Here is a 23,598-nt window from a genome sequence, read left to right on the forward strand (position 1 = left end):
GACCTTCATATTCCTAAGGGGTATAAGAGATGACTCTTACATCATCTAAGGAGTCAGTTATACTTTATCGCATACCCGCTGTAGTCAAAACTTTATGTAAATGGTGGGAATGATGGCCCTCACACTCCAGGAACTTGCAATGCACTATAGAGACAAGGCAAACAGGTGTGATTAAAAGATACTACTTCATACTTGAAGGAAAATAGAATGATTTTTCAAAATCTTTTCCAGATACAAATTACGTTTTATTATAGATTCATGAGAATAAATGCTGTACACTTAGAAAACATTTAATTATCTATATTTCCTTGAAATTTTTTGAGATTTATGAATTTGGAATAATACATTTTTATTTATTATTTTTTTTGTTTGAGTCATTCTGATGAAAGATGGAAGATATTCACCTAAGCCAACAAATAGTGACAATCTAAAAATAACATTTTCCATGGAAAAAAGAGCAGTGGACATGCATCCAAGCAGCAGTTGCTCTAGAGAAACCAAACAAGTATAAATCACTGCTGTGCTTTCAAGATAAAAATGAAGGGATCTTCCATCAATTTTCCCCAGTTCTTCCGGTCAAAGCCTCCATTGCAATCTTTCTCTTTGACCAATAAAGAACACTATAAACTGCATTTCTGTCCAGTTTAAGTATTTATAATAATAATATAAAAATCAGTATCACTCAAAGTTGTAATATCTAAAATGTGATGAATGCTTTTGCATTGATTTGCATTCCATCCCCTGTTGGCTCAGGCAGTAAACACTCTGCCTGCAATGCAGGAGACTGGGATTTGATTCCCCGGTCAGAAAGAAACCCTGGAGAAGGAAATGGGCAACCTACTCCAGTATCCTGTATGTTGCCTAGAGAATTCCATGGACAAGGGAACCTGGTGGGCTACAGTCCATAGGGTCACAAAGAGTTGGACACGACTAAAGGCTTCCCTAGTAGCTCAGACTTAGCAACAGCAGCAGCAGTAGCGCAGATGGTAAAGAATCTGCCTGTGATGCAGGAGACCAGGTTTGATTCCTGGGTCGGGAAGATCCCCAGGAGAAGGAAATGGCAACCCACTCCAGTACTCTTGCTTGGAGAATTCCATAGACGGAGGAGCCTGGTGGGCTCAGTTCATGGGATCGCAAAGAGTCGGACACAACCGTGTGACTAACTTTCACCTTTAACTTTTCAAGAGACTTACACCTCTTACAGTAGGTGATATGAGATATAGCCTAAAATGAAACACTTGTTCAAGTTTTATTTTTGGCCAGTTCTTGAAGAGATAATACTAACACCTCCGGTGTTACAAGAGGAACACATGACTTAATGTACAGTTGTATGTATCCCATTATTCAGTGATAAACGGTTTTTACAGATCATCCGAAACGCAAACGTTTTGAATCTTCAAAGAAATCCAGAAAGCAAAGTAAATACTATAATCTGACTCTGACTCTAGGTTTATTGTTTTCCTACAGTTAACACTTCACCACCAGAAGCATCATCTTTCAGAACCGTTACATTATCCTCAATATCAGTTACAACTCCAGAAAACATCTCCCCGTCTCAAGGTATGAATTCTGTGTGCATGAGTGGAAGCTTGCTTTGCTTGACTACTCCTCACCAAGAAAATGTCACCAATTTAAAAGAAAAAAAAACCAGACTTCTGAGATATAACTGATATAGAAAAACAGACTGCACATTCTCAGAAAGGGAGGGGACATGAGGAGACTTTAGGAGGTGATGGCTATGTCTGTTACCTTGATTGTGGGGATGGTTTGACGGGTATGTGCTTGTGTCCAAACTCTTTAGACTGTATACATTAACTCTCTACCAATCTCGAGTCATAACACAGGACTCTTTCAGAATGAGATAAAATGTTTTCACTTGAAGCTTCATACCTATCCATCACAGAGGCTACCTCAATAGAGAGTGGGGAGGTGAGGGAAGGCTTATGAGGACTGGCACACATTAACCTAAGGTGACTTTTTTTTTTCTTAAAATCATAGGTCTTGAGAATGCAAAAAATGCAAGCGCTTCTACAACCAGCCCCTCTTATTCCAGTGAGTACCACATATATCTTCATTCAATGCAGTAAGTAGTTCTGCAGAAGTTTGAATGTCACCAGCAAGGGAAGGGATTCAACCATAAACAGCCTTTTCTCAACTTTACTTAACCGGCAATCCCATTATAATCCCATATAACTGCTTCAAAAGTTTTCTTCTACTGAACTTGTTTTAATAAATACACTTTGAGCTTTTTTTTCCTTACCTTAGTGCCAAGCAATTACCACCAGAGGTCACGGTGACTTGATGGGGCTAGCCTCAAATAAGCCAAAGTGCACAGGCAGAGATCTCCATAAAACTGAAAATTCACCTTTACAGAACCTTATTTTAATGTCAAAAACAGCCTTTTAAGAAATGTTCCATTTTAGCAAACACATACACACACACACATACACACACACATATATATATAATATAAGATACTGTATGTACTAACACTGAATAGAGAGAATATTCATGAATTTCCTTGGAAATTAAGAATAAGATGAATATATATATGCAGCTGTGATGAAGAAAGATTATCTTAGGTTTAGGTAAAGTCATCCCATTCAAGAAGTCAGCACTGCATTATGGAGCTGCTGTGTCATGGCGTCTTCATTTCAGGAAGCACTAGTGATCACATGCAAGATCTAATATGAACCCAGCAAGACCTACTTAAAACAATTATTTATCCGTAACAGTGAAGTGTAACCCACCCTACCAGTGAATTGGAGAGCTATTCTTAACCCCGATAAATAATAAGCATTACATACTCAAGTAGATGAGAACACCTAACTGACTAGTAACTGTAACTTCTGTGTCTCTACTTAAATTCCTGTTACAGCTTTTTCCTTTCATCACTCTGGTTTCAACCTGGGAAATCACTGCCAGAAAAGAAGGCAAATTACCCCTCTCTTAATAAGAACAGGAAAAACTCACCCTAATTACTACTGCAGCAGCACCATACCCACAAGTAGACATTCATAAATACACGCATATTTCTTAGACCATGTTGTTACACTGTAATATCCTTTTGTATTCAATTATGTTCCAATTTTAAGATATTATTACAGAAAGATATTTGTGATCTTCTTAGGAAGTCAGCTTTATGACCAGAGTATTTTCAATAGAACCAGTAAGAGATACATCTTTTTTTCTTTTAGTTTTATCGAGATACAATTGACATACAACACTGTATAAGCTTAAACTGTACTTACATCATAAAACATCACAATAGTAAACATCTATCATCTCATATAGATATAAAATTAAAGAAATATAAAAAATTGTGATGAGAACTCAAGACTTTGTTACTCTCTTAACTTTCATATATAACATTTGTTGTCGTTGTTTTTCAGTCACTTAGTCGTGTCCGACGCTTTGTGACCCCATGGACTGCAGCACGCCAGGCTTCCCTGTCCTTCACCATCTCTCAGAGCTTGTTCAAACTCATGTTCTTTGAGTTAGTGATGCCATCCAACCATCTCGTCCTCTGTCATCCCCTTCTCCTCCTGCCTTCACTCTTTCCCAGCATCAGGGTCTTTTCTAATACTTCAGCTCTTCGCATCAGATGGCTAAAATATTGGAGCTTCAGTTTCAGCATCAGTCCTTCTAAAGAACATTCATACATACAACAGTGAATACATAACATACAACAGTGTTAATTATTAATATATTTAGCAAGTTGTTCCTTGTATCCCTAGTACTTTTTATCTTCTAATTAAAAGTTTGTGCTTTTGACTCTCTTCATCCAAGCTATACATCAGTAGCTTCATTATAAAGTAGTGAAGAATATAAAGCATGCATATGGGCCTGGTTCTAAGGGACATCGTCTGAGTGGTCAGTCTCCCATTTCCTCATTCCTTCAGTCACCAAGAGAGTCTTCCTTAGAGTTAGAGTTTTATTTCAGAAAGGCTACAAGACTGACATCAAGTGGGTACATCAGAAATAGCAACTAAAGCATAACCCATGAATCAGATATATTTTTTTGCTTAAAATGCAATGTTTTTAATAGAATGATGTTTAAAGAAGAAAGGAAGCATGCATGCTTTTTCTCAGGTAATAATCTATGTGTTGTGAGATTCGGTGCCCACTCTAACTGACAATGTCTCCAATACTTTTCAGGTTTTATTTTGCCGATGGTTATTGCTTTGATTGTAGTAACACTGTCGGTCTTCGTTCTGGTGGGTTTGTATCGAATGTGCTGGAAGACAGACCCAGGTAGGTAACCATGTTTTGTTTCGTTTTGTTTTCCTAAAAGGAGAATATGCTTGCTTAGCCTAAACTTGAATATAAACTCTTAGTGAGAGAGAGGAAATTTACACAGGAACAAAATGCTATACTGGTTGATCACAGAACTAGAGAAAGGGTAGGAATCAATTGAGCGCTGGTGAATGTAAGGAATTAACTACTAATGGCAGGTTGGGGCTTCCCTGGTGGCTCAGATGGTAAGAAAAAAAAATCTGCCTGCAATGCCAGAGACCTGGGTTCTATCCCTGGGTTGGGAAGATCCACTGGAGAAGGGAATGGCTACCCACTCCATTATTCTCGCCTGGAGAATTCAATGGACAGAAGAGCCTGGCAGCCTACAGTCCATAGGGTCACAAAGAGTCGGACACGACTGAGCGACTAACACTGTCACTAATGGCGGATGTTATCGAATATGGGCACATTCTTTTTAACGAAAAAGCCCTAGGTGGATGGTTGGGGAGTATGGTACTAAAGATGGCATAAAATGACATGCCTTAGCTATAGGGAAGACTTGTTCCATTACCATGTAACAGAATAAAGAGAAATACTGGGACCCATAATTTCCCTGTGGGACCCATAATTTCAAGAAGAGTATTTTGTGTCTTACTTCCCCCTTGGGAGACACAGCTTCCTTCCTATGAAGGTGTCTTCCAGGACTGTTGTGTTCTGCTAATTTAATTAGTTCTTCCAGATTGAACACTGTTGCCATTTTTAGAGGGATTCTAGTTCCACAATTCTTTGTGATCCTCCTTAATCTCTCCATTAGCAATGAAAAGTCTTGCTTCTTTCATTTAAAATGACACTGCCTTCTTTTACATCTTCACTGGTTGTTTTCCTCTTTTTTGCTGTTTCATCTTCTCCCTGCCTCTTGAATATTTATGGTTCCCCTAATTGCGTTTTATTTTAAAGTGTTTTTTAAAATAAACTTTTAAACTTAAGGATAGATTTAGGTTTACAGAAAAGTTGTGGAGATAGTTACAGGGTTTTCTTAATAATACTAATACCCTTATTATTAATCTTATATTAGTATGCTATAATTGCCACAATTAACCAAAATTGATATATTATTAACTAAAGTCCCCATTTTATTCAAATTACTTTCAATCTTTATTCAGTCTTTTTTTCTGTTCTAGGGACTTGAGCGCTCTTTTCATTTGATGCTTGTCTAAATCCCCTTTCAGTTCCCAGGAACTCGCCTATGTTACCTTAAACTTTAATCTGTCTTCTCATTTCAGACACCTTCCTGGTTGTATTAATATAATGGAGTGCCATGTATTCTGCTTCATCCATGTTATTCCTTCTCCTAGAATGTCCAGCCCACTGCTTAACTTTTACAGTGTACCTAATCTCCATCTTATTCATTAGGATTTACCTTAAAAGCAGATTTAATCTATATTTTTTAATATCTCACCTCTTTAAGCAGAGTAGAGTGTTTTGACTCTATTGAATTTAATGATATTATTCATCACACTATAGTGTAGTTACCTCTGTATAAGCCTACTTCCTCTGCAAGCCAAACATTTAATTCTATTTAGGCTGTTGTAACAAAAATGCTGTAGACTAGATGACTTAAACAACAAAAATTTATTTCTCACAGTTCTGGAGGTTAAGTTCAATCAAGGCACCATCAGATTTGATGTCTGATGAACACACTCTTCCTGGTTTTTATACCTGCCTGTGTCTTCACGTGGGAGAGGGGACAAGAGAACTCTCTGGGTCTTTTTTACAAGGGCACTAAGCCTTTCCTGAGGACTCTTCCCTCATGACCTAATTACTTTCTAAAGACCCAGCATCCTAATACCATCATATCGGGCATCAAGATTTAACATATGAATGTTAAGGGGACATAAACTTTCAGTCCATAGCATCAGACAACCCCTCCAAGTTACAAACTACATATAACTCACGTTGCATTGTGTGTAACACAGAGCAGAGAGAGTCTTACTGAATCTTCTAAATTTTAGTGAAATAAAACCTTTCCTTTCCTCACTTTAACTCTAAATAGTTCACTAATAGAACTCTACCTAACACTCATATACTGTTAAAAAAGTAAAAATCAATCATTTTTATAACATATATACCCTGTGGTATATATGTTTATATATAAACATATGTATATATGTGGTATTTCTTTTACCCTGTGGACAGTGTGCCCCAGGACACTAATGAATTCTGTTCCTGAGGCCAATCCCTGACCCTGCAGGGTGTGGACAGTTTGGCGCCTGTGCATGACAGTGCAAAGGGAAGTAATGAGATGAAAACAGCAGTGTTCATTTTAGCTCTTGCTGGAAAATAAGAAGAAAACAAATCAATGTCTTTCCCTTTGGGAGTTAAGTGAATAAACTTCTTAATAATGTCTGAAATATGTTTCCTCAACTCAGTTTCCAGAGGGGAAGTGGCATTTTTATAAATCAGTTTGATTTCTCTAAGTTCCTAAACCACCAATCAGGAAATCAACCAATCAAGTGGAAAACAGAGAGTGCTGAGTATATAGAATAGGAAAAAAATTTGTGGACCAAATGCATTTGTAAAAATACCATGTACTGAAAAGCTGCTTTGCATAGGGAGATTTGTAAATAAATTATTTGAAAGGTTGGTGATGATAAACCATATCATTTAGGAAAAAACATGTAAGATTCCTACCACTATGGAATTATTCTGAAGACAGGCAGTAGTTTATAACCAAACTGGGCAGTTGGACAATTAGCCAAATCCATTTGATTGTTGTCAGCTACACAGAATTTACAGCATTTTTATCATTAAATTAGCACCATAAAACACCTGCAGTTAATCACTCTTCAAGTATGTGGGTGAGACTTTATTAAATTCAGAAAATGCGTAAACTTACTCTACTCTCTGGAAGCCAACATGAACCAGAGGTTTTTGTATGAAACTAAGCTCAACCATTCCATCCTAAAGGAGATCAGTCCTGGGTGTTCATTGGAAGGACTGATACTAAAGCTGAAACTCCAATACTTTGGCCACCTCATGCAAAGAGCTGACTCACTGGAAAAGACCCTGATGCTAGGAAGGATTGGGGGCAGGAGGAGAAGGGGACAACAGAGGATGAGATGGCTGGATGGCATCACCGATGCACATGAGTTTGGGTGAACTCCGGGAGTTGGTGATGGACAGGGAAGCTTGGCCTGCTGTGATTCATGGGGTTGCAAAGAGTTGGACACAACTGAGTGACTGAACTGAACTGAACTGAAACTTAACTGGATAATGCTGACTATAGTGTGAACTTTAACCTTATTAAGAATGGGACATATGCATAAAGTAATCTGCTGGTGTGCATCTATCTGCTAGTGAACCAATATTACAGTCTTATAAGGAAAAACATTAAAACAAGCATACAAGAAAATATCTGCTCATCCTGTAACAAGGCTATGAGCATTACAGGTGATATCATATGTAACAGTTATAGTGGGAATTGTAAAATATTGTTAAAACACTTAGCTTATGGTAAGAAAGACGAGGTTAGGTCTAGTTGGTAAACAGCATATGTTGGAGTATCTTAGCCAAAGTGACAGAAATAGAAGTGGCCAAAACTTGAGTGGAAATCAAGGTCTTTATAAGACAATAATGCTCAAAGTCAGGAGAATGGTATTCAAAGGCATATCCTGATGACCAGAGCTATCTTAGATGTGAAAGGAAATCCAAGAGATAAGAACCAGTAGCCATGGAATAAATCACAGCAAAATCAGGAACAAAGCAAGGACTTTAAGCAGTTCCATTAACTATTTTGACTAATAGGCCATAGATTAATGCAAGTTTTGACCAGCACCTCCTGCTCCAACGAGGCTATGGTCTTATGCAAAATGAATCATCCTGTGTTCACACTCTAACCAAATGCTTGTGGACCAGCCTGGCAAAGTGGATGGAAGATTAGTCGCAGTTAGTAGCCTCAGTGACATTTTTCAGGGTACTTTTGAAAGGCTGAATCTGTGGGCTTCAGATGCAATTAGAAGCAATACCTGCCTCGTGGCTCACAACAGATATGGAGGTTTGGGTCCCCAGAAAGAGCAATGTACAAAGAAAAGCCAAAAAATCAATTCTCAGGTCTAAAAATGTAATTCAAGACTTTGAGGCTAATTTATTTTCAGAGATACTGAAATAAATGGAGACAGTTTTTGGTATCTGTGGAATGTGTGATAATGGATAATATTCTACATTATGGTATGAAACTATAAGGTTAAAATCAGTCCAGAACTGAGTGCAGTGGAGTTGGCCTATTTGAGACTAGACTGTGAATATATTAGCCGTGACTGAGGAATGAGTGGTAACCATCTCCGAGGAAATGATCAGTGGGACAAGGAATAGGGGGAGAGATTAAAAAGTTAAGAATTGGCTTTAGAAGCATTTTTGCATAGAAAGTGGTCGGTGTCTCAGGGTTTTTGTAGCCAAGCTATTAGCAATTCTAATAACAATTTCCTCATCTTCTAGGCACACAGGAAAATGGAAATGAACAGTAAGTAACTTTGCATCATTTTTTTTTTTCTGGAAGCTCTATTGTTTACATAAGGAAAAGCATTGATCCTCTACTCATACTTTTGTTTTTTAAAGCATTTGGGTAGAAGGTACAATATCTGGGGTTTGGCCACTTATTTGTCAGGGAGCTTTCTCTATTCAAAAGAGAAATCCCAACAACTAAAAGAGAAGATTCCTCTTAAGCTTGGATAAAGTGGTAAAATTGCAAATCAAAAGTTGAAAAGAAAGATAGAGGAGTGAATACAACCATGAGGAAAAAATCATAGACAAATATATCTAGATTTTAAACTAGATTTCCCATAGAAATTTTCAATATGCTTCTCACAGGTAAAATCGTGCCTACACCTTGAGAGAGCTCTGAGTGGCTTTACTTTAACAGCAAATGGTTACCCTGCTTGGTCTTTATTAAAACAAACAAAGCAGTCCTTAGCAATCCAGCCAAGTGCTACCATCAAGAGGCGGCAAAGAGACACACTATTTTAACGTCAAAACCAAATTCTGTGTTTTCTGTGTTGACCTGTCTTTGTAGCCTGCTTAATTGTGGGTGTTTTTGTATATTCACTGGGTCGAGAGCTTTAAGAATAATGTCCCTATACCACCTGGCCTTCCGAATTTAAAGTATAGGTTCTTGAGAAGTCCAAGGAGAGGAACTGAGGTTTGAAACTATTTTGAACTGAGAAGGGGTAGGTGGGAACTTTTGTCGAAATAGTTCAGACACTACACTGCAATATCCACGACCCCATGAAAATGAATGTCCCCAGAACTCAGACCAGTCTAAAAGGTTTGGGAACTCTTCTGTCTTCCCCCTCACAATTCAGAAATGAAGGCATGTGTAATATGGACTCGGAGACAAGTATTTCACATGACCCGTTTTGACATTTAGTTTATCTGATGATCATCAGTGTAACAGAATGACAGATTTATTGACTTGATTCCAGAAGTGAAAGTGCTATAAAAGTATGTGTCTATATATGAAGAGACACAAGTTGTGCAATAGAAACACCTACAAATATATATGCATGTGTATCTTTGTCTTTCTGTTTATATAACGTTTTCTTTGTTCCACAGATATGTAATACTAATTACTGTGGTGTTAACTTAATGTTTTCTATTTCAAATAGACCTCAGTCCGATAAAGAGAGTGTGAAGCTTCTCACTGTTAAGACAATTTCTCATGAGTCTGGTAAGCTCCCAATATGTTGATTAGATGAAAAATGGTTATTTCAAAATCTAACTTGAATTTTGTTCATTGCCACAATAAAAAAGCATAACTTCTTTAGAAATAATTATTAACCCCAAGAAATAAAGAAATTCTCTTATGAAGGAAAAGTGAGCCATAGAAATACCATTTGGGATAAGATATTGGACTATCTGACTTTGATAGGTTGCTTGTAGATGTATTCTAAAGAATGAGTGATGACGAGAGGCATTTTCTATCCTGCAGTAGCGGCAGAAAAAAACATTAAGCATGCCGCAGGTTTTTGTTTTTAAACTATTGTTGTTGTTTTGTTATATTTTTGGTAATGGCTGTGTATAACCACTTGGAACTTGGATTCATCAATTAAAATGTAAATCATATCTTATATCATTTCACATCATTTTAATTGAGCTTCTCAATGAGGACAAAACACAATTTTCTATTGATATAGTTTATATTTCTTTTTCCAGTTTCTTAGATTTTGATTTCATTTGGTTTGAAATGTAAAAAGTTTTTCAAATATAGATATGATTTGTATGAGTTACATTTGTATCAAGAGTAATGAAAAATGGGATGCTAGCTTTTAAAAATTTTTTTAAAAAAAAGCAAATTCCTTTTTTGTGCTGAGTAGACCAAATATTTAAAACTCCAATATTCCAAAACAAATAAATAAAAAGTAATTTTAGTTTTACAAAACAATTTAGGTGGCTCTAACAAATATCAAGTTATATCCAAGACACTTAAAATATTCAATCACCCCAATTTAACCTATACAAAGTAGTCCCAGAATACATATGTTATGTTAAAGTGAAAGATATCAGATGATAAACATTGGAAATATATTGCAGAAAACAATTTTGTAAAACAGAAGACTTTAAATGTAGTCCCAATTCAAGATCAAGATATCAAACACTGATAGGGGTCCCAATTTCAGGTAGAGGATTCAAACTAGAACAAATTACAAACAAGAACTGAGAAGCAAGGGCACCCAAGATCTGCAGAGACATGGCCAAATCCCTCATGTGAGCTATTTTCTTCAGACTTTCAGTCTTGTATCTTTCTGTTCTTTATCCCCACATTGTTTTCTTAAAGGTAACCATCTGAAGAGTAAAATTCATTCACAGGATAATTGGAAACCACTCACCAGTTTCTCCTAGCTGTTCACCAGCTTTGACTAAGCAGCCAAGCCTATTCTACTTGGTCAGGAAGGGACAGGCCAGAAGCCTGAATGTGAACTAATCATGAGCTCATGGAGGATCTGGAGCGTGACCACACTGTTTGTCAAGAAAAGTTCTCAGAATCTGCCTATATCTTGTAAGCTGCATCACAGTAATTTCATGCACTCTCCTTTCCAATTTTCCTGGAAAATTTAACCAAATTGCTCTGCAGCTTCTGGGGCTCTCCAAGCTCTGAGCTAGAAGCCCCTGGAGGGAAGCCAATGGCTGTTCTGGGGATGGGGGGGCTGGGATCAGGACCACCTGCTCTACCAGGGAAATGATAATTGACACCAGAATCAAGACTCTTGGGAGGGGAAATTGCCAGAGAACCTTGTGTTTCTTGGTTGCAAATTTGCTGATTCTTCTTTAAAGCCCAGGGATAATTCTGTATAAGCTGATATCACCCACTCTCACAGTAACTGCAATAATAAGTGGGTAAACCATGATGGGATGGTTCAGAAGGTCCTTAACTCTCCAAACTTCCTTTTCTCCAGAAGTAGCTTTTCTGGTCATAGGTCTAAGGAGGAAATATTACTATGGAAATAAAAAGGTCTAGTCTTTGGTACTTTTATTTCTGCCAATCTCAAGTTAGGAAGCACACCCGTTTTAATAAAATAACTTCTCAAAGGTCAACCTAGCTGATTATAGGAAATATTTGGTAATAGAGCTAAACTGGGGTTCATGTTTGGGAACGCATGTACACCCATGGTGGATTCATGTCAATGTACGGCAAAACCAATATAGCATTGTAAAGTAAAATAAAGTAAAAATAAAAATTAAAAAAAAAAACCTAAACAAAAAGAAAACACACCAAAATGAAAAATAAATAAATAAATAAAGTGAAATTGGTGACTCAGAGTTGATTTCAATGGCCTAGAACTGATAATCTAAAACATACTGCTCTCCAAATGCTTTTTGTACTACCACAGTTTTTATTAAACTTGATAAAAGTCTCTCTACCATTAACGGGACTTGATGGCTTCTGAAACATCTGAAAACAAATCTCTTTCCATATCTTCCCATCTTCCGAGACTTATTTGAATGTTCTTTCTTTACAAAATTATTCTCACCACATTCAAAGGAAGTTACAGTATCATAATTATTTTTACTTAAATATCCCTTCCCTAATAGTTGCATCTTTCCTAAAATATAACTAGAATAAAGTCTGAAATAATTATAAAAATAAAGTCTAAATTTCTATCTCATAGATAAAAAACTTAAAATATTTAAAAAATATAGAAAAGAATTTGATAGAACAAATATATGACTACCCACCATTCAGAATTTATGGTTGTTACATTTCATGGTATTTGCTACACAGCCTAAGAAATGTACCAACAAACATACGTTAATTAACACACCAAGGTTAGTAACATGAAATTTGAGCTTCAATGGTCTTAAGAATTAATTGGATTAGTCAAAGGTCAATTTTTAAGCTCCAGTCTTGTATCGCAAAATAAATTTTGCCATTTTAGAGGTTAATAAATCATGTTTCCAAGGAAACAGAGCTCTGTAGCAACCCACCTTCAGGGAAAATGCCAGTGGATACTAAACTTCCTGGGTTTCTATAAGCCTCTATGCTTAATGGCTATTGTTCTGAATGTTTTCTCCAGATAAAGCAATTTCTTGCCCGAAATCTTCCTCTTCTGATTGTCTTGATGTTTATCCATCCATATTTTCTGATTCCTCTAAGTCTGATCTTTCTCAAGCAGATGTTTTTGTTGAAAATGTAGTCCATAAATGTTTAAAGTTTGATTATTTCAATTGGGAGCTTTCTTTATTGTAAAAGAAAAAGCCTGAGTATACATGAGAATGTGCTTTCAGAAAAAAAAAAAAAAAAGCACCAAACATAGCAGATCATGAAGTCCTTTATAAGAACATACAAGATGCCTCTCAGATTTAATTAAAAATCTTGCCAAGTTAAACATCACCATGATTGATTGCAAAATATACATGTGACATGAGGCATTTTAAACATGATTCCCACTTACACCACGTGTCAGAAAGTTAATATAGGTTATCTCATTTTTAACATGTAAGGTTATAAAAATCTGAACAAAATTGTCTAAATTAAGGAATACATGATTCCACAAAAGAAAGAAAACACAGTGATGCTAAATTTAATTTCAAAGTATTACTTGACTTTGAACCTTTTGAAGGGAGAACAAGCAGATCTGAATTCATCATAATTTTCCTTTTCTTAGAAAACACTGATAAATTTTTATTATCTTATATTAGGTTCCAACACTTCAGCATGCCTTCCATGGTGTGCCAGACTTCTCTTGATCAATTTTTGAACCATTTAATATTAATAACACAAACTCTTCACATGTCACTCACCTCCTATCCACTGTCCTCCCCACTGAACTAAGGAGACAGCACCTTGGTCTTCCTTGTCATTCCCACCTTCCCCTCCTACCCATTGTGGTAATTACACATTAGTTATATATTGTTAGTATACTAGCACTAGTTAGTATGTTATGGTAATTATTCATTAAATATACACTTCTCTGTTTATTTCTACAAATAAAAGTTCATTTATAAGTAGAAATGAACAAAATTGTAAAGATGAGCAAAAGATTCATAGATGTATAAAGCCATACAGAGATTCAAAATCTATCTTTTTAACCCTTCAATTTTGACTCAGTCTCTGATGAAGGTGAAAGAGGAGAGTGAAAAAGCTTGCTTAAAATTCAACATTCAAAAAACGAAGATAATGACATCCAGTCCTATCACTTCATGGCGAATAGATAAGCAAAGAGTGGAAACAGTGTCAGATTTCATTTTCTTGGGCTCCAAAATCAATGCGGATGGTGACTGCAGCCGCTAAATTAAAAGACACTTGCTTCTTGGAAGAAAAACTACGACAAACCTAGACCATGTATTAAAAAGCAGAGACAGCACTTTGCTGACAAAGGTCTGTATAGTCAAAGCCATGGTTTTTCTAGTAGTCATGTTTGGATCTGAGAGTTGGACTGTAAAGAAGGCTGAGAGCCGAAGAATTGATTCTTTCAAATTGTGATGCCGGAGAAGACTAGCACCCTCTTGAACCCTCTTGAGGGTCTCTTGGAGAGCAAGGAGATCAAACCAGTCAATCATAAAGGAAATCAACCCTGAATATTCATTGGAAGGATTGATGCTGAAGCTGAGGCTCCAATACTTTGACCACCTGGTGTGAAGAGCCAACTCATGGAAAAAACCCTGATACTAGGAAAGATTGAGGGCAGGAGGAGAAGAGGGCAACAGAAGATGAGATGGTTGGTTGGCATCACTTACTCTATGGACCTGAGTTTGAACAAACTCTGGGAGATAGTGAAGGACAGGGAAGCCTGGCATGCTGTAGTTCATGGGGTTGCAGAGTCAGACACGACTTAGGGAGTGAACAACTTCCTTTACACTAATGCTTCCTTGCCTGTCCCAGATGTACATGGTCTTCCCATTAACTGTTGATTTAGCAAGTCAGCATGTACTACTGCCTTGGAATATCTCTTAATGGCTTCAACTGCCAATTAAATATTTGACCTCAATATGCATAATGTAGAATGGAGAAAATAGAGACTAGAAAAAATTAAAAATTACTTATGAGAGACAACCTGGCATCAATACTGGCATTTCCTTCCAGTTGTGTTTTTCTAGGTATAATTGTATTTTATTTGCTTTACCATACATGTCATTATTATAAGTATTATTAGAATCATATAGTTATTTAATCTCTTCACACTTTCTATTCCTAGCTAGACAGACTGTGGGCGTTATTAAGGGAGATATTAACAATTGTAGTAATTTTCATATGAATTGTTTATGTGACTTCCGGTGGATGGTAGGGGTTCAATAAATGTTTCTTTTGTTTACTTCTTATTCCTGTACTTTATAGCCATGGATTCCAGGAAGTGCTGTGCCTTTTGTAAAATATGCAATAGTGAGCAAAGGGTTGTGCTGGGCTGGGAGCTATGAGGGCTATTGCTCAGAGCCAGACATTTCTTGAAGCAAAATTTAAGGAGCTCTTGAATGGTAGTCCCAGGTTTGTTCTTCTTAGATCTGTGGTACTATTATCCCCATGACAATGCAGGTAAGAGATGAATCATTTGAGTCCCCAGAAGATGGTCCTAACTGGCAGATAAAAGCTGGAGCAAAGCAATGACATTTATTCTCAAAGCTGGAGACCTTGACCGATATTGCTTTTATAAAGCATGACTGATGTTGATACTTGAATCTACATGAAAGACACAGGTAATGTGAAAGGCTTTGACCACAGATCCACGAGCACATGGAAATGCTCATGGTCTTTCAGCTTCGCATCATCCTAGGTTAATACTTATCTTTATATCGGACGATGGAAAAACACTGTTATTTTGAGTAATGTTCCCTGCGCTGCTTTGTATGTCATCAAAGTATTCATGTTGGCCTATAAATCCATTTTCACAAAACTCTCACGGAATTATTTAAACAGAGGAACCTTGAATGTTTTTCTGATAAAATGGCACTTTAAATATATGACATAGTTTTGCTTAGGCAGAGCCAGCTCATGGACCAAGCAAAATTCGATAACTCATTCTCTTAGGTGCCTCTCTTGCTATCACCTCCCAGCTCACACCATCTACCGGCAGGGAGCGAGTCAGCATCACTCGTCTAGGGTAAAAATAAACAATGGCCGAAAAAGCTCATAAATCCTGGGGAAGGATTTCCAGGCAATAAATGCCAAGAGGTAAATTGTGGCTCTGATGACATGCTTGAGGGGAAATTGGACTTTCTTTGAAAAAAAAAAAAAACAAGCTGAGAAACTTATTTTCATCCTTATTCACTCTCTGAGCAAAACATATCTTCTGTTTTTAGGGGAACACTCTGCACAAGGAAAAACCAAGAACTGACAGCTTGATGAATCCTCTCCACACCTGGGCAATAAATATGTAAGTTTCCTAATTTCGTTCACTGAGATACTCATTAATATCTGTTTCGTTAGCCTGCTGCAGCTCAGATTATTTTTATACTTTTCTAACCATGGCTTGTGTCAGTGAAACCATCATTTTCTATTTGTCTAAAAACAAACACGAAGCACACTTGCCAGAGAAATGAATGTCTTGGGGGCTGTATAAGAGTTCTTCCAGTTGTCCTGCCTCCCTCAGGGACAGTGCAGTCCATTCTTTCCGCCTTTTGGTAGCGTTCCCTCATAACTGCTGTTTGCCTCTAGCCGGGTCAGCATACGCACACTTCCAGTGGCAGTTAGACAGGGTTCTATTGCTGGGGAAGGATTGCAGGACCCCACATGACTGTGCTTACAAATTTGCGATTTATTATGAAAAAAAAAAATTGACACATCAGCTGCCTAAAGATAAAGATGCACATCACAGCCAAAGGTTGGCTCAGGGCAAGGGGTCCAGAGATGCCAGATGGGAGACCCAAGTGTGCTTCCTCTGTAAGGACCACACTCAGCTGTGCTTTCTCTCTGGGACTAGGAACGATGGATGTGCACACAAAGCACCTCAAACAAGGTGAGCCAAAGCACGCTCTCAGCTGGGAGTCCATATACCTGGGCATTCAGGAAGGCACATTCCTGCTGTATAACCGCAGGAGTGACAGAGCCTTCCGGGTGTCTCAGTGAGACCAGTGCAAAGTCTTCAATCTCATTACACTAATTGTTAATCAATGAATAATTGAAAGCTCTCAAACCTCTGGATATGAGCAACTGTCGTTCTGTGTGATCCATGCTCTGACCAGGAGTCCATGCAATGCAGGTGTATGTCTTATTGCAGTGAAACAACTCAGGCCAATTTCAGGCCTGCTGGAGTCGACCTTTCCTGCTTAGCATAGGATGGTCTTTTGCCTTTCTACAATTGCATAAGAAAACTCTCTTCTGACTTTAGGTTTCACAAGAAACATTAAGTACATGCCCTCACAGTGTCTTGTAATTTTTAGAATCTGCAGAAAAATTTACTTTATGGTAACTAACGGTGAAAAAAACAAAAGGACAAATAGGTATATGCCCTGAATTGGCCTGACCACAATGGTAGTCACTCTGGGTAGTGTCCAGGGGAAGGGGGATATCACTGTTACGTCCGCTACCTGTGTCTACTTCCTAGCACAAGTACAATGCTGTTATGGATACTCAACCAGTGTTTATTGAGTAAATGATGCTTCTTTGGTTAGAAGCAGGAGAGATACACAAAGGAGTATTATCCAGACATATGCATCAGGGTCAGAATTTCATCCTTCTCTAGTCAGCAAAAGGTAGGTTAGGATGAGAGATGAAGCTCTTTCAGACGCAAGATTCGAGAAGCTGAGAAGTTAGAAACTCAGAGACACGTGTTCAAGCCCTCACTAGCGCGTGGAAAGCTTCCTTCCATAACAGCCATGGTTCGTTTGCAATCCTGTGCCTATTGAAAAACAATACCTTCCAGATTATTAACATGCTCAAATCTTGGTAACTAATTGTCCACTTTGGAGGAAGATGAAGTGTTCAGTTGGAAAGAAAACGACAGAAAAGTCTCTATATAGGAGGCAGCCTCAACACAGTCTCTGTACAGAAAATAAGGACGAATGCTGATCCAAACAAGCTCAACAAAATGAATTATCACCCAATTCGTGTTCCTTTCCACTTCTGTACTTTAAAAATTATTGCTAAAAATATTCCTAGCCTCTAATCTCTTGTCTTTGGATTTGCAGAGGTAAATAATTTCTGTTGCCTTTCTGAGTAATTGTGGAATTACATAACAATGTTCTGAAGAGTAAAGATGAAAGTAATGGGAAGAGACATGCTTGACATTGGTCAATTCTATTTTCTGTTTGTCTTACCCCTTTTCATTTAATTTCTCTTGAATCATTGAACTTTAAATGTAGTAACCAGTAATTGCTTTCTAAGGTATCAACTATCAAATATCGGCTCAGAAATTCATGATAAATAGAATATACTTGTGGCTCAGAGCTAAAGAGTCTGCCTGCAGTGCAGGAGACACAGGAAGCATGGGTTTGATCCCTGGGTTGGGAAGATCCCCTGGAGAAGGGAATAACGATCCACTCCAGTATTCTTGCCTGCAGAATCCTGTGGACAGAGGAGCCTGGCAGGCTACAGTCTGTGTGTCACAGACACGCTTCAGTCGTGTCCGAGTCTTTGAGACCTCATGGACTGAAGCCCATTAGGCTCCCCTGCCCATGGGGTTCTCCAGGCAAGAATGCTGGAGTGGGTTGCCCCGCCCTCCTTCAGAGGATCTTCCCAACCCAGGGATCAAACACACGTCTCCTGAGGCTCTTGCATTGCAGGCGGATTCTTTACCACTGAGCCACCAGGGAAGCCTGGGCTACAGTCCATAGGGTCACAAATATACAGTCAGACAAAACTGAACCAGCTTAGCACACACATTTGACCTAGAAGTTGAAGAAAAAAGCTGAGGAATCTTTGGATCTGCAGGTAACAGCACACACTTGTATGGAAACATTAACTCGTGTTAAAAATGTTCATCTCAGTATAAATTTCTAGATGTATTTAATGCCTGCTGCTTCATATAATGATCATCTACTTAGTGCAGAGTATTATATTTAATGGAATTCCAGAATACCTTTCATCTACGATCATCACCCTCTCTGTGAAGTTTGTCTAGTGAGAGCATGAAAGTACACACAAGAAATAAGAAAATAATTAAGAGAAAAAGATTTAAAACTACATGGCATGATTGATACACTTCATCACTTCAGTCTAGTTCTAAAATCTGAGACCTTCATGTCAACAGAGAAAGGTCAGTAAGAGTTTCAAAAAATATTATCCTTTCATTGCATATTTATTGCTACATTTAGGAACCATAATTTTTCAGAATAAGAAAATGATTATTTTAGTTTAAACTTTCCCTGTATAATTTACTTTGCTCACAGATATTAGCTGATACCACCTTCAAAATGGCTCTTAGTGCAAAAACAACTTTTGTTAAGTTTCAAATTTTAGAAATATATTAGCTGTATGTATTTCTATACATATTTGTGCTCTTTTACCTCATGCGAAGAGTTGACTCATTGGAAAAGACTCCGATTCTGGGAGGGGTTGGGGCCAGGAGGAAATGGGGACGACAGAGGATGAGATGGCTGGATGGCATCACCAACTCGATGGACTTGAGTTTCAGTGAACTCCAGGAGATGGTGATGGACAGGGAGGCCTGGCGTGATGCGATTCATGGGGTCGCAAAGAGTTGGACAGGACTGAGCGACTGAACTGACTGAACTGAACAGTGCAAATATGTTTTGTTAATCTTCTTCTCAGATTAATTTTTTCATGATTAATTAGGCATGAGAAGGGTGACATAGCTAAAGGAATTGATTTGCTGTTATATAGAACTTCTACTTAGGTCAGAATTTCTATGCAAAAATGCAGAGCAGGAAAGCACATCTTTTTTCTTATTGATCCCAACAAATAGTCTGAAAAAAAAAAACTGGTTAATAGTGAGTGTGACGGATCATTAGCTAATATTATTTATGAAAGTGAAAGTTGCTCAATTGTGTCCAACTCTTTGTGACCCCATGGACTGTACAGTCCATGGAATTCTCCAGGCCAGAATACCGGAGTGGGTAGTCTTTCCTTCTCCAGGGGATCTTCCCAACCCAGGGGTTGAACCCAGATCTCCCACATTGCAGACGGATTCTTTACCAACTGAGCCACAAGGGAAGCCCAAGAATACTGGAGTGGGTAGCCTATCTCTTCTCCAGTGGATCTTCCTGACCCAGGAATTGCACCAGGGTTTCCTGCACTGCAGGCAGATTCTTTACCAACTGAGCTATAATGGTATCTCTACGTTGCTATTAGTCGCTCAGTCATGTCTGACTCTGCAACTCCATGAACTATAGCCCACCAGGCTCCTCTGTCCATGGAATTCTCCAGGGAAGAACACTGGAGTGGGTAAGCCATTCCCTTCTCCAGGGGATCTTCCTGACCAGGGATCGAACCTGGGTCTCTGACACTGCAGGCAGATTCTTTACCATCTGAGCCACCAGGGAAGGCCATATCTACATGGGGGAAATGTATAAAGAACTTAATGTAAAAGAAAGACAGTAGAAGAAAATGTAGTTAGGTTTTATTATGTGTCTGATTAAGAATTTTCAAACCAGGAAACAATATAAGAAAACTCAATTTCCAAGACAGAAATTTCTACTACATCATGACTTAAAATTTTCAAACATAAAAAATTGTCATAAAGAAAACTATAAATTGGAAAACATTTGCCATAAATACAGGACCAATTAATTAGTATTCTAAATACCCAAAGACATTTACACAAATTGGAAAATTTTTTAATGAGCCAAGGCCATGAACAGGCAATTCATAGAGGAGAAAATAGAAATGGCAATATAAAATTATAACCTTCAATTTAATTGAGCTTTCTTTTTCCAGTATTTAAAAAGCATACTGGTGAAACAGATAATTTCACATGCTGCATTTGACAGCATAAATTGGATTAATTGGATTAATCTTTTTGAAGAGCAGTTTGGTAATATTAGCTAAGAGACTAAAAATTTCACATTTGTCACCTAGTAACTTCACTTTAGGACATTTTCATAAGGAACTTATTGAAATATTATTAAAACTTAGTATACAGAGAATAGTAGCAAACGTTTAGAAACAGTATGTCTAATGGTATGGAAATTTCAAATAAATTATTTTTCATCCTATTGATGACATTACACAGCTAACAAAAAGAAATAACTCTCAAGATAATTTTTTAATTGCACATAAACATGTCTTTCCAACTGTGGCATTGGAGGACCCTTGAGAGTCCCTTTCGACTGCAAGGAGATCCAACCAGTCCATCTTAAAGGAAATCAGTCCTTAATATTCATTGGAAGGACTGATGCTGAAGTTGAAACTCCTTTGGCCTCTTGATTCGAAGAACTGACTCATTTGAAAAGACCCTGATGCTGGGAAAGATTGAAGGAGGGAGGAGAAGGGGACAACAGAGGATGAGATACTTGGATGACATCACTGACTCGATGGACATGAGTTTGAGTAGACTCCTGGAGTTGGTGATGGACAGGGAGGCCTGGTGTGCTGCAGTCCATGGGGTTGCAAAGGGTCAAACACGACTGAGTGACTGAACTGAGCTGAACTGAAACAAACTGAAACATGTCCAAGATATAAGGCTGCCTGCCAGTGCAAGAGACACAGGTTCAATCTCTGGGTTGGAAAGATCCCCTGGAGAAGGAAATGGCAAGTCACTCTGGCATTCTTGTCTGGGAAACCCCATAGGCAGAGGAGCCTGGCAGGGCTATAGTCCATGAGGTCATAAAGAGTCGGACACTACTGAGTGACTAAACAGCAACAGCGTCCAAGATAAATCTTAAATGAGAGGGAAAACGATTTCAGAATTGAACAGAAGTCCTTTTAATTGTTCTGAGCCCAATCCTATGCTGTAGAAGGCAGGGGACTGGCTGCCACCTGGTCACGCCCTCGCCAGTAGCTCCCCTGTCCATTCTGCTATGAGTCACCTGCCCATTTAAGATATGAGGGGAATTTCAGATCAATAAAGAACCAAGAATAAGCAAGACCAGTAACTTGTATGAAAGTCTCTTCCCCAGGATCCTCAACAAAATGGAATATTGCCCGTTTCTACTTTTCTCCAAGATATAATTCACTGTTACTTCTGTAATTTTCTAAATGATACTCTTGATAATCTAAAAGCATCTTCTTGAACTTCCAGAAGAGCTTAATACATTTTTCAATTATTTTTCTTACATTTAAAATGAATGATGAGGGCTAAAAAGAAAACATCACAAGTAAAAAGAGATTTATTTTCCATTACTAGTCTATAGCCCTGAATGAATTTCTTCATAATGCTTTACACTGTGTTCAACATCTATAAAACCAGGACAGAATAGTCTTTTCTCTTAAAACCATTTTGTTCCTTTGTTTATAAAGTATTGTCAATATGGTTAAAGAATCTAACATGAAACTTTATTATTAAAGCAATCATTAATTTTTTAGAGAATCACAAATGTATAATATTTAGGGTTGTGAAAGATTCCATGACCATAAAGTTTTGTATTATCATTGAAGCTGGCAAACTGAACTTTAGAGGGATTATAATGTTGGAAAGAAAGTTTATGCTGGTATTGTATAAACATTCAAACTGGAACATCAACTAATGGATAAAATCATTAATGAAGCAAGCAAAATCCGTTTCTTGAGAAAGACTGTCAATGTGGAATACACTCTGGTGAAAACTCCAGTTTGTTCCTATTGTTGATTTCTGATGTTCAAGGAGAAAAAATTAGCAGTAACATATTAATCCTGACCATTATCTTACTCAAACAAATCAAAATGTTTACCTAGCTGATCCATGTTGCAAACACTTAGCTTCACTTGGAAGCTCACCTACAGAGGATTATGGTTCAGTTGAAGAAAAAAGTGACAGAAATCTTACTCTGCTAAGTAGTAGACCAGATATTAAGAGGAACATGACATGGTTGCCATCCTGAAGAAGCTTAGACTCATGGCAAGATATACAAATAAGGTCATTTTAGCAGAATATGGTAAATAAGATAGATGGTAAAGAATCTGACCTCAGTGTGGGAGACCAGGGTTCAATCCTTGGATCGGGAAGATACCCCAGAGAAGGGAATGGAAACCTACTCCAGTATTCTTGCCTGGAGAATCCCATGGACAGAGGAGCCTGGTAGGCTACAGCCCATAGGGTCGCAAAGAGTCAGATAAAGATAGCCATAGTACCTTGAAGTTTAATGATAAATTTCTTAGAGAATTTAGTATTTAAGTTGAGACTTACAGGATAAGAAAAAAAGTGACCTAGGTTTTTCTAGGCACAGGGAACAGCATGTGTAAATGCAAAGAATTATGAAACTGCATGGGGTATGGAAAATTTTATAGAAAACTGTTTACCCTAGAGCTGTTGCAGGGTCAGTGAACTGTTGATTCTGTTCCACAATGAGATTAAGTACAGCCTCTGAGTGTAAGCATTTAAAATTGTTATGGAAATCTGATATTGCTTCAACATTTTACTCGTGATTTTATTTTAAAAAATACCAGTTTGCAACTGATTAGAGATGTTTAAAAAAGCCAACCTGGTCCATAGATAATGTCGGAAGCACAGTTCTAGAAGACAGAGCTCAGTGCCAGCAGGGCTGATAAGTGAGGGTGAAGCAGTTGAGGGTACCAGATCACATAAGAGGGGTTGGCTAAGCTACAGTGTACAGGACTCCACATGGAGAGAATGAAATGCTTTCTTTTCCTAAGCAGAATAAAATCAGATTCTTTCCTTTTTATTAATGCCATCAAGAAGCCATTTATTCATTTTGGGAGACTCTCTGACCTTGAATGTAGAACACACCCAGGAAATGAGGCCAAAACCTGAGAGTGGGGACTGTTTCTCAGTCATCCCAATAATCACTGTACTTCTTCTAGAACTACACCATGCTTTTGCC

The 23,598-nt window shown here is 37.8% G+C and overlaps 1 protein-coding gene across 2 annotated transcripts in view; it reads left to right on the plus strand.

The window, feature by feature from the left end:
• The window catches only part of EMCN (endomucin), a 133,769-nt gene that overhangs the window by 101,323 nt on the left and 8,848 nt on the right, over nucleotides 1-23,598 (plus strand). For both annotated transcript variants that reach the window (XM_004009670.6, XM_012179619.5), the window contains 6 exons: nucleotides 1,468-1,560; nucleotides 1,999-2,052; nucleotides 4,159-4,254; nucleotides 8,731-8,755; nucleotides 9,897-9,958; nucleotides 16,024-16,097. In XM_004009670.6, coding sequence (XP_004009719.1) covers nucleotides 1,468-1,560; nucleotides 1,999-2,052; nucleotides 4,159-4,254; nucleotides 8,731-8,755; nucleotides 9,897-9,958; nucleotides 16,024-16,058 — 365 coding nt within the window. In that variant the 3' untranslated portion in view covers nucleotides 16,059-16,097. The remainder of the gene's footprint in view (nucleotides 1-1,467; nucleotides 1,561-1,998; nucleotides 2,053-4,158; nucleotides 4,255-8,730; nucleotides 8,756-9,896; nucleotides 9,959-16,023; nucleotides 16,098-23,598) is intronic.

Source organism: Ovis aries, chromosome 6 (assembly GCF_016772045.2).
Source record: "Ovis aries strain OAR_USU_Benz2616 breed Rambouillet chromosome 6, ARS-UI_Ramb_v3.0, whole genome shotgun sequence".
Classification (NCBI taxonomy): Eukaryota; Metazoa; Chordata; class Mammalia; order Artiodactyla; family Bovidae; genus Ovis; species Ovis aries.